We start from the raw sequence: 13,257 nt of genomic DNA on the forward strand, positions 1-13,257 counted from the left end.
TGAAAAACAAAGATACTGTATATAAATGAGCACTTTCACTAGTTAGAAATCTTAATAAAATTGTAATTATACATGTATGTATATATACTAATATAATATAATATAAATTATTATATTTATTGCACTATTTTCTTTGCACTTCACATTTGTATTATTATAAAAATGAGACTATTAAGATCAAATAAATATCATCATTCTAAATTGCCTTTGACATATTCACAAACATTGTTTCCTATGCATAGCTTTCATACCATTTGTGAATAAATGGTTTTCAGCAAAATTCAAATTGTTTATTCAGATATAACTATGTACAATCGGACTGCTTTTATTTTCACATAATCCATAAACTGCAGTTAATTTTAGATATTTCAAAATGATATGGAACCAGCATCATTATTTAAAGATCAGGATATTAAATTGAGCAATAATTTATATCAGTTGATTAAAAATAAAGTGAAAAAAGCTACAGAATAAAATCACATTGTTATTTTTACACCCACAGAATTTGTTTATACATTAATATATATATATATATTATATGTATATATATGTATGCATGTGTTTATATATATATATATATATATTTACAGAAATCTAGAAAAATCATTTTTTCTAGACAGTACAGAATTAATGGCAACTGGTTCTTTATTTTGATCAGCAGAAACTTATTGCTCTATTGATACATCTTTCAATCATACATCATAAAGAAAAACCTTACTGAATACAATTTTATTTTGACATTTTAACATGAAACAAGTACAGGGTTTTTTTATTGTGCTAGCTAGATAGCAAATTTTTAAACATTAAAGAAAAATTTGGTAATTGGAGTTATTACTTTTTGATACTTGTACAACTTTTTATATTTTATAAAGTTAGTATTAATTTATATTAGAAAAAATTCATCTATTACATAACTAAATAATTCCTCTTTTTATATAAATATAAACATGAAAATGGAAATATCAATTCCAAATTACTGATTAATTATTATTTTTTTTTAATTAAAAGAAATATTTTTCGAGGAAGTGTACATTTACTGTTTTTGTAATTTACTATTGATATTTTAAATTTAATGAAAGCTTTTACAAAAGTAATATTACATGTGCAAAAACTCATATTAGAATGAACTAAATACAAGAAAAATATTATAATTTCTTGTTAAAAAGAACTAGTGACATAAAATATCATGATATTTTTCTTCATAATTCCCAAAACAAAAATTTTTGTTTAATTCAGAATTTAAAAATTACTGTCTAGCTAACCGAATTAAATCAGTTTACAGATGCTGTAATTTTTTTTGCACAATAAAAAAACTATCATGTATTTGGTATGTTTACTTTGCTTCACATAAGTGAAAATGGAAATCACAAATGAATTCCAAGGCTCTTTTCTGTTAACCAATATGCACTGGCTTGTTGTTCCTTCAAGCAAAAATATGAGTACTTTGGCATTGAAGTAACATGAGTATACAGACAAACATACACAAGCACACACACTGAAATCCACATGTTTACACCCTGTTTTATGATAAGTCTTTCAAGTAGTCTTTATATGTTCTGTCCTTCATCAAACACACAAAATCAAGAAGCACCAAGAGAAACAACTCGTACAAGGCAATTCTATCCCTGAGACCATCTCTAAATAAATGAGCACTTGGATCATTCTGTAAGATTAATACATACATCAATCAATCTACAAACAGATTAAACAATTTATGCTGTTATGAGCAGGACCTAGCAGATCAATGACTATTGTATATAGCAGTTTCTATTTGGTACACTACAAGGCATATTTTGGATACATTACTGTCTCTTGACAATTTTTTAATTGTTTCAGATGCAGAGTACTTTTAGCTTAAGGTCACAGTACTGTAACAATATATCAATATGACTCATTTTTTTAACTAGTCAGAAATTATACAGATTTCAAATACACATATTTTCAATAACTATAACCTGAACAATAAAATTTTAAATTATCAATTAAACTATTTTTCTGTGATAAATAGGTAAATTGATCATATTTAACTAAAAGTTACATAAGATATTTATACATATATAAAATACTTTCATGTCAATATATTGTTACAGATATATAAGTATAACAACACATTTATGTTTACCTGGATACAGTCAGCACCATTTTGGCAATGTTGGTAATTATAGCATGTACTTCATCACCAGAATTTATTAAATTTATTAACATGAACTTGATTACAGGTTTACAGGCATTTTAATATTTAATAACTACTGTACAGTTCTTAATCTACCAGATTAAATATTTAAATGCAGATACCCTGCTTATATTAATAATAGAATATATTTCTGATCTCTAATGTTAGCCATTAATTATACAGATGAAAACTAATAAAGGCAGAATATATTTGCCTTTCATCAATGAAAAGATAGGATTAAAAAAAGTAAATTACTATTAAATATAATATAAATACAGAGTTCTTGCATTAATATTTATAATGATTATACAGTATATAAAAGAGTGATATCCATGTATTCTCTTATGTAGCAACTGCATGCTTTTTTTATTCTTACAGATCACCGATTGCTAAATAATATTAAATTATACATGAATATCCTAGTAAAATAAAATTTATCGATAAAGTTTTAAAATATCTGACAATTGAGAAAATTCGGAATATGAATGGACATTAATTCTTTGCAACAACATTGTCCTTTAGCTAAGGACCAATCTGAGATTGATAGGATATACTTGGCTGCACTCTTTGAAATTCGGATTATTATTATTGTTATCATCATCATAATAATTATCATTATATTAAGAAGAAACTGTAGGAAACACTAAAACAGGAATTTTCTAAAATCATTTGGATTTGTTGCTAAGATCTTCTTAATAAATACCAAAATTGATAATAGTAATATTTTTAGGCAGTGAAACTTGTCATAGGGGAAAATAGATTAAAAATTGTGACTGATACAAAATTATTAACTACTGTTTTGAAATTTCTATCTTAGTTTTCAAATTAAATAATAATGAGATTTCAAATTCAGATTATAACGTATATTTTCATGATTAAAATTAGATATACTATTCTCATTATTAAACATGCTTATCATATTTGTTGAACAAGTTCTTATTTCATATTTATTTCAGCTAAATACAGAAATTTATTCTATATCAAAAACTTTAATTCATAAGTTTTTATGATTTTAAAACAGTTTAAAGTTATATATTTTAAAATATTTCTGTAAGATTTTAATAAAGACTCACTTCAGAAATCTTTACAATATTTTTTTATAATTCACATTTGATGTCTAATTATTATACTAATTCAACAAAATTAATGATAGCATGTTTAAAGTCATTCATAATAGAATATTAGTTTTAAGAGAAAAATTGTTAATTACTGTATTTGATAGACAAAAATTAAGTGATAAAATATTTTAAGATTCTACTGAGGCACAGTTCTTAATCTGTTTGTTTTGTATAATTTTACCACAATTATTTGCAATACATATAATTAAACTACAATTATCACTATCTCTTGAGCCTTCTCATGATACTTTTCTAAATCTAACGAATACTAATGGACAAACTACTATTGACAACATTAATACAGAGATGAAAATGGAAAAGTGAGATTTGCCAATAAGACCCTGTTAAAACTAGGAGTCTGTGAAAAGGGACTCCTAAAATGAGTATTTTACATGACAATATACGCATTTTGAATATTGATTTAAAATCTACAGACACAAATAAAACAGGGCTGCTATTTTAATAAAATGTTAAACGAAATTTTCACTTTTCCACAATTATCCTATATAAAGAAGCAATGAATAATTGTGGAGTAAGATAAATTGGCCTGCAAATATAGTATTAATTTTAAAGTGGATTTCAAAAAATTTATATACACTTGATATAACAGTTTCACTACAAAGTGATAATACAAACACATCCATGCAACAATTCTATAATAATCTTAAGCTTTACAAAAATCATTAAAACATTGTGCCTTAAAAAAATGTGCTGTTAACACACAAAGTAAAAAAATTCATCACAGACAATAATGATTATATAGTATATTATGGAGATTTGTCTAATTATTGAGCTTTAACCTGTGACCTCACAGTAAAATCTGTGTAAGCCTTTAATGCACATGAGAAATGATTCTGAAATAAACTGTCCATCGTATTTTTTGAATAAATGTAAATAACTTCACTAAAAGTGGACATGCAAGACAAATGAAGCTAAATGTGACCAACTTCATAAGAATAACAAGTATCTATACATATTTAGTAGAACCAATGATTTGGTCCAATAAATCTGACAGTGTTATTCTTTATGAACAGAATAAGATACTCCTTGTTCCCATTTGGAAATAATGTATGTCTACATTATTTAAAATTTTCATACATAAAAAATGTATTAGTTTAATAAAATAAAAGCCTCTTTAGTAGTATTTCTCATCTAATAAACAATTATTAAAAAAAATTGAAAGAAGCAATAAAAGCAATACTAATATTCAGATTCATTATACATTCTATTTCCATGTTAAATTTAAATGTTAAGAGTATCCTTATTCTGTGAAAGAAATAACGCTGATTTCACAGGAATGTACAAAAAATTGAATATTAAGGTAGCACCATTCAGCATTACTTAGCACCTTACAGGGATGATGGACATGAATTGCTGCATTATTGATAACTGTCATTATCTGTTAAAGAAGAGGATTTTTTTTCTTGGAAAATTTTTATCACTGATAAATTGACACAAATATTTTCCATTTTTCCTCTTTTAACAGTATACAGTATGTATGTATGTATGTATGTATATGTGTGTGTATGTGTATATATATATATATATATATATATACAAATATATATTTATATATAAATGTAAATATATATATTTACATATTGGCAGCAGATCTCTCATACGAGATGAACCATTACATCTCTGTTTTGTTAACAAATATATCAATTAAAAGCCAGTATATAATACTTAAAACAGTGTGGAAATAGTAGTATATTACTAATGACAAAAAACTGACAGTACATAAGATCAAGACAAATATTCCCTTTTCAATTTTTTTTGATGTGTATATGTATAACGGGAATAGTAAAAAGTATCCAATGATATAAGCAAAAGCTTCTTCTTGGCACTATAAAGTAAAATTAATGAACAGAAGATAAAATAAAAGGAAATAAATAATATCTTACTTTCAAAAAAAGAAAACTACTACACAACAGATAAAAGTTGTGCAATTTGCCTAAATGGAAGCTAAGTTAGTTATAGATTTCCACATCATTTAATAAATAAAATCAAAAATTGCACCATCCCATCATTCTATGTACTCACAAAAAATATAAAATAAGAATTTAAAATTAATAAAATATTGGAATGCAAAATTTTAAAAAGTTATTATATAGAATTGATAAGAAAATTTGGTTTTTAGTTTAATAATAAATTGTAATTATTATATCTTGATGGTTTTTTGAACATATTTAAAAATGTAGATTAATCATTGCTTTAAATATGAACTTTTAATTTGATTTCTTTTTATTCAAATGAACTGTACTGAATTTTTCAGAAAACCATTTTGCTTTTTTAATTTTTCTTTTTTTATAAAAGTCATTCTTTAAGAGGATGGAGAAGCTGGTTGATTTGGCTTATAAATTTTTCTTTTTTAAGATTATCTTTACTGTGGCACAATAGCATTTAAAGATATACTTACATTAATAGCCTTCACAATATTCTTCAATTATAAAATTAATCCAATAGTTGAGTAAAATCAGGACTGCCTGAAGGGTGATACTGATGAGAATTGTGCAAATGCTGTGTATGGAGTGTTGGGGAATTATCGTGTTTTGAATCATTCTGATGTAATTCAGAATTAGGATGTGGCATAGAGCTTGAAGCAAAAAGAGAGAGGCGCGAAAGAGGGGTGGTGTGCTGAGATATGGGATTGTAGGAACTCAGACCAGAATGAGGCAAAAATGTATCATAATGTGATCTGGCGATATGACTGTGTGGAAGCCAACGAGGTGAAGGAGCAATAGGTGTAGGAATGGGGGTTGATGGAGCAGAATAAAATGCCCTTGAATCAGGATTTGTATTTGACAAATCTGATGGGCAGGCCAAAGGTGGAGAACTAGAAATACGAGGCTGAGAAACATGAGGAGGAGGAGAATGAATTGAATTTGGCGAAAGTGGATCATTTCCCATTTGATGATTAGGAGTTTGTGAATTTTGAGCACGTGGTACTTTGTTGTGAAGGACAACTGGTGGCGAAGAATGCATTTCACCAATAGGAGAGGGACTTGAAATTTGAGAAGGATGAGAACTTGGAGAAATGCTATGCTGACGCTGAAGCTGATTAATGGGTGGAATTCTAGGTGTTGGATGAAGTGGTGACATTGGTGAATCAAGAGTCTTATACTCATTTTGAGATAAATCACCATATGGAACACCCATTAGAGATCTTGATGTGGGAACAGATAATTGCAAATTTTGCTGGTCTAATTTTGAATCATTTGCTGTGGCCATCGGAGAACTAAGATTTGGTGCCATGGATTGAGATGGTGAAGATTGTGAATTAGGATATTGAGGAAGTTGAGATGATAATCGCCGAATACCAGAATTAGGTGGATGATTTGAACCACCACGAGAGGCATAATTTCTTCGAGAAGGTAATTGGCCTGTATGACGTTGGATATGAGTTTTAAGATTTCCTTTCTGAGAAAAAGTTTTTCCACAAAGTGTGCATGGGAACCTGTCATCTTTATTGTGCGTTCTCATATGCGTCTGCATATTCCCCTTCTGAGAAAAGGATTTTCCACAGAAAGTACAGGCAAAAGGCTTCTCTTTAGTATGTACACTTCGTACATGGGTTTTCAAGTTACCTTTTTGTGTAAAACGTTTTCCACAATTATCACAGCCAAATTCTTTTTCTCCAGTATGAATTTTCATATGAGTATCAACATTACCTTTTTGTGTAAAGCATTTTCCACAAATGTTACAAGAATATGGTTTTTCACCTGTATGAATCATCATATGGGTCTTCAGGTTCCCTTTTTGTGTGAAATATTTATGACAAACAGGGCAAATAAACTGTTTATTTGATGGTGCTCTTGGTCGATTTGCCATGGAAGAAGATGTGACAGGAAGATTTTGTGGTGGTCTATTGTCCATAGGAATAGTAGGTGAAGCAAGGTTTAAAGGTTTCCTCTCTTGCATTGTAGGACATTGATTTAGAGAGCCACTGGTGCCTGCCAATCTTGCACTAGTACAAGAATTGTTATCTCTTCGAACATTGTCACAAAGTGCAAAATATTGTTGGCAAATCTCACATGGATAAGGCTTATCCTTCGCATCTGGGTGTGGGCACTTATGGGTACGTTCGTTGAATGTAGACATCTTCTCAATATAAGTGGAAGCAGCTGCCAATTGAGATATGCCAGTTCCAAAGTGTAACGGATTTTTTTTCAAAAAAAGATCAGTAAGACTTGCCTGATAACCGGGAGGCCAGCTTTTCTGATTGAGGGAAGATGAACTCACCCAAGGGTAGGCGGTATTCTGCATGATGGTTTATTTTGAATTTAGATAGAAGACAGTAGTCCTGTCAGCTGATTTAGTCAGATTATGTTTTATCAGACTGAAGTCAACAGATTTTGTATCAACTTCATATCGAAGAAAGAAAGTTTTCTCCAGAAATACAGATGGCAGAAAATAGGAAACTGGGATGCCAATGGCTAAAGAAAAGAAAATAAAAAAAAAATTATTATTAAATTATAGTTAGTTATTGCTTATAAAATACAAATAAATTATGTAAAACTAGGTTAAAAAATAGTACACTAAAATTTGAAAAGAGTACAGTTTTACATAATACTTATATATAATATGCATGATATATCTTAAACTTCAATATTATAAAAAATTATTCTGTTATATAAGATTATTTTTCCATAAAAATTAGAATTGAGGAAATATAATATATATATATATATATACAGTGGACCTTCGTTATAGTGCTGCTCGCTATACCGCGCACTCGATTATAGTGCAGGCAATGTTCGCGACGCGATAAGCTCAAACATGTATATACAGGTCTGTGCGGCATTAGTGAGTAGCACATTTTATTGTTACTGCGTATTGAGTAATTGTGTATGTATTGAGTTCCTGCATGTATTTTGAATAATGTTTAATTATTGTATGCATGATGAGTAAAAGAAAAGACAAGCTACAGTATGTACAGTAACAATTATACAGTATGTACTTATTAAGATGTATAACTATGTTATGTGAATTTTAATAAAACACTTAATAAATAAATTGGGTTTTTTAATAAAATACATAATATGTATGTAGTTGATGGGAGGTTTCAGTATATAGTTCAAATCATTCTGAGTAAATTTATTGTGTTGCCATCACGCCGCTCGGTATAACGTGGTTCACCTTATAATGCAGGTGTTGTTTCCCGCCCGACATGCGCGTTATATTGGGGGTCCACTGTATATATATATAAAATACACTTTGCATAATAATTAATTCTAAGATACATTTTTTAAAGCCCATTTTTACTTCTTCAAAATAGTAATGAGTCTTACATTTGCAATCTAAAACAACAATCAAAAGTTGTCACAAATATTATTGGTGATAATATACAGTACATGCAGCGCCGGATTAAGCCTCTAGCAGGCCCTAGACAAAATTTAAATTGGGGCCCAATTTAAGTAAGTTGCTTCTAAACAAATCTTATATAATGTCACATTAGCGTAGCTAGCATGGGTGACACCCGGTGCGGATATCATGATGTCACCCCAAGTCACACCGTAGTGTCACCCTTTTTAACTCTTTTATAAAACACTATTGAATTGCAATATCTTCGCACTCGAGCAACTTGAACGCTATATCGAATATGCGATGTCGCGACGTATAAGTGTAGATTTAGAAAATAAATCATAACCATCCATACATCAGTACTACCACTAGACGCGGCCCTAAAAATATTTCTAGATGGCGTGAGAGATCCTGTGGCGTACTGTACATCACTTCTGACACACGGGTGGATGTTGACTTCTTTTTTTTTTTTTTTTTTTTTAGGTAATGGTGAGTCGAGCGAAGCTTAGTAGGAATTGTTAAATACAGCCTTTTCTGTCCTATTTCTTAAATCATTTTTAACTCCTTTTCAAACAGAGGAGTCTTCTGCACTGAAGCCGGGCCCCTCCGAATTACGGGCCCTAGACATTTGTCTACTTTGCCTATTCGATAATCCGGCCCTGAGTACATGGTGTATTATGTATCAATATAGATGTTTTTGACTGTACTACTTAATAGTAACATTAATTCAAATAAGTTTTCTAATAATCAATTTAATTTTTTTTAATGTTTAAAAATGCTCTCAAGACGACATTATATCAACAACACAAGTAAAAAAAAATTGGAAACAAACCAAAATATCAATAACTCTATACCTTCTATACTTTTCTAGCAACGTTTTACTCAAAACAAATGCTTCCAACCCCATTCAGATGTCTGCCTCAGGTTAGAAAACATATACATAGCAAAATTAAATAAAAGAACTGAGTTCAATTGGCAGAACTATAACAGCTTATTTTAAATTTAAACATTCAAAAACAAATGATTTATATATTTCAAAATTGGACATATTAAAATAAAAACATAAAATAACATAACTTAAAAAAATAAAATAAAAATAAATTACACATGTTATTAACCAACATTAAGTCTAGCCCAAAATGTTCTCCCTCATTGGGTTATCAACTAGAGAGTGCCAAGCTTTGGATAACATTTCCTTCTTGAAATGAAATTTAAATCTTGAGAATGTATAGTCTATTTTGCTATTCATTTTATGTGATTCAAGATATTTAACATCCATTCTTAGACAATCATATGTCTGAAAATGTTAACATCTAAACTTAAAAAATTTACAGGAAAATTAAGGTAAGGAATTATAAATGTCTTTTCATAAACATATATGCACATTTTACAAATAAACAATGAGCTATTTTTATGCAATGTACATTAGAAACTTACTTTCCAAGAGGTCAAAATACATTAATTTTTACATATAACTCATAAGGTACTGTACATTGGTATATACTCTGTAGAAAACTTACTAGGATAAAAGCAAAATCTTCACATAATCTGCAACTAATCTCCAAATTCACTGTTGAAAACATGACAGTTAACCAGTATGCAGTTTAGAAGATATTTCAAACATTCCAATTTTTCCTTGTTTTTCATTTAATTATTTCTGTTAGCAACTCATTGTAGATTTAATTATAATAAGTGATATGGAAAAAATGGAATACCTGAGACAGAACCATGTAAACTACAATCAATACTGATAATACAAAATGACTACAAAGTAACAAAATTAAAAGTATCATCATCATTTCATTTTTGTTTTATTTATCAAAATAATAATAATAATAATAATAATAATAATAATAATAATCGCCCAGGAAATAAGGCATCTGTGGAGGATGGATAGGGTGCTTATTGTACCTGTTGTTCTTTCCTCTACAGGTGTCATACCACACACACTACACAAAAGCCTGGGCACATTAGAATTGAATAGAAACACATACATCACACTACAGAAGGCCACTATATTGAATACATGTCATATTGTGAGAAAATTCATGAATACAGACACACACACTGATACACTTCTTTAATTTCTGTTTTGGTTACTATGCCTTGACTTTGGTCCGGCATAGTACACAGCCACCGGTGTTAACCGAGTATATCTCACTTAACCCAACATAATAATAATAGCCAATACCTAAAAGAGAAAAGAGATCATCTGATTAAAGTAATAGTAAAGCATGATATAGGCAGGGATAAACACTCAATAATAAAAGAAGCCCAAGAGATAGAAGATGAATTACATCTACCATGAGGAAATACACATACAGATGAAGAAATTAAAAAATCAATAATAAAACGGCATAATGATGTATGGAGAAGCAAACAATTACATGGTCAATTTCCAAAAAGGATATTGGATCAGGGCAATATAGACAGAGAGCGTGCATTTGAATGGATTAAAAAGCAACAAATAGCCCCAAGAGTTGAATCATTAATATTTGCTATTCAGGACCAAGCTGTAATGACACGACAATATCAACGTGACATATTAAAGGAGCCACTGGATGGAAAATGTCGCCTTTGTACGACCAAAGACGAGACCACGCAGCACATTATATCAGGATGCAAAAATTTGGTGGGAACCTGTTATGTAAAACGTCATAATAATCTTGTCCAGTACGTCTACTGGTGCCTGGCCCGAAAACATAAAATAGAAGTTCCTAACCAATGGTGGAAGGAAACATTAATCCAGCCACAAGTTAAAGAAAACTGTACGGCCAAGATCTTATGGGAAATGCCTGTACAAACTGATGTCACTGTATCTCACAATAGACCGGATTTAATTTAATGTTGATAAAAATCGCAATAAAACATTCTTAATAGATATAACTGTACCATCAGATTACAACATTGGTGCTAAAAAAATTGAAAAATTAAGTAAATATCATCTTTTGAAATCTGAAGTTAGCCGTCTATGGAATACACAGACAACTGTCATCCCAATAGTAATAGGAGCAACAGGAATAGTAGCAAAAACCATAAAGAAATACATAGATCAATTAGAATCCAACATTGACATCAGCATTCTTCAGAAACAGGCAGCCATACACACATCCCTCATACTCAGTAGAGTGCTTGATAATACTATCTTTGTGGTCAACACACCAGATCCAGTCAAGCATAATATGCAGCAATCTCAAGACATACAGCAATCTTCAGACACGCAGCAATTATCAGATAGACATCATTCATCAGTTAATCCAGAGTTACCCAATACGACTGTTGAGACTAGTACACAATGCTCATCTGGAAACCTTTTAAGAAGAGGAAAAGGGGGGAGAAGAGGAAATACTTGCACTTAAAGTGCATCTAATACAATAAAAGGGTGGAAACAGATACCTTCTTTTCTGTGGGTTATGGGACGAGGTATTTTTTACTCCGATGTAAATCGTGCAGAAATAAAAATAATAATGGCTGGTAAAATAAAGTAATTCACAAAGAATTAGAAGAAACACTAAAATAAAAGTGTTTTCATACATCAGGAATATACATTAACAGTCTCTCAGTGGAGTTAATCTTTCTTTAGCAGCTCTAAAAATCTCAAAAAATATTTTGATGTCAATAATATCTGTAATATACTTAATGTTTGAAGGGTCATCAATTAAAGCATTGTTTGATTGCAAAGAAAATTTACAGGTGAGAACTAACAGTGAGGTATACATATATAGCTATCTTTAGTAGTTTTAGGAAAAATTGCAAATGACAAATGCATATGACTGCAATATATAAAGGATATTTTTGTTTTCTAAAAATGGTTTTAGTGAAGCTGATATGATTTCATAGTTATAATTTAAAATTGGCATATAACCTGTTTCTATCTTACTACTGCACCTACTTTCAAATTACCTTTTAACTACAGAATACCCACAGGTTATCTGTAAAAATTAAAATGCTTTCATAATCAAATTTCTCTAAATATAAGTAAATTTTGTGTGAACACATGAATTTATCAAACACTCAAGGCACTCAAATATACTATAGATAAATTCAATAGATTATTATTTTTTTTTAACAGTTACTAAATTAGTAGAATATTCAATAATGTTTTGTTTGCATAATAATTTACAGATTATAATTTTTTAAAACTTTTGAAATTACATAATGATATAATTTATTCTTATTCTATTAAAGATCATAATTTTTTTAATAAGCATTCAAAACCCATATTACTAAATCTAATCAATGTAGTGTTTCAAATGTATATTAATTAACTACCATTCATAGGACATCCATTTATTTATGGAATAAGAAAAACCTTGGATACATGTAAGGTAGTCAATAAACTGAAAAACAAATATCAGTGTGTTTATTATTTTGAATAAGTATACTTGATTCTGATATTGTAAATAAATCCATTTATAACTGTGGTATATCAATACCATATTTTTACTTTAATTTTTAATATTACATGATATTTTTCTTTTCTCACACTGTTACGAATACTTAAAGCTAAAAAAAATATAATCTATCTATCTCAAAATTCTCTCTCTTTCCTCTCTCATTTTTCTTTTTTCCCTCTTCTCTTTATTCTCTGGAAATCTGAGGCTGAGAGTACCAACGGAAGAGAGAAAGGGGCTATCAGAGAATATGGTAATCAGATTTGGT

The 13,257-nt window shown here is 29.3% G+C and overlaps 1 protein-coding gene across 1 annotated transcript in view; it reads right to left on the minus strand.

The window, feature by feature from the left end:
• Positions 1-1,195: 1,195 nt before the first annotated feature.
• LOC136980181 (uncharacterized) overlaps positions 1,196-13,257 on the minus strand; it is a 56,534-nt gene continuing 44,472 nt past the window's right edge. Inside the window, exon 2 of the mRNA XM_067276236.1 lies at positions 1,196-7,727. Coding sequence (XP_067132337.1) covers positions 5,746-7,557 — 1,812 coding nt within the window. The 5' untranslated portion in view covers positions 7,558-7,727 and the 3' untranslated portion in view covers positions 1,196-5,745. The remainder of the gene's footprint in view (positions 7,728-13,257) is intronic.

This window comes from Centruroides vittatus, unplaced genomic scaffold (genome assembly GCF_030686945.1).
Source record: "Centruroides vittatus isolate TY-2023 unplaced genomic scaffold, ASM3068694v2 contig_680, whole genome shotgun sequence".
In the NCBI taxonomy this organism is placed as follows: Eukaryota; Metazoa; Arthropoda; class Arachnida; order Scorpiones; family Buthidae; genus Centruroides; species Centruroides vittatus.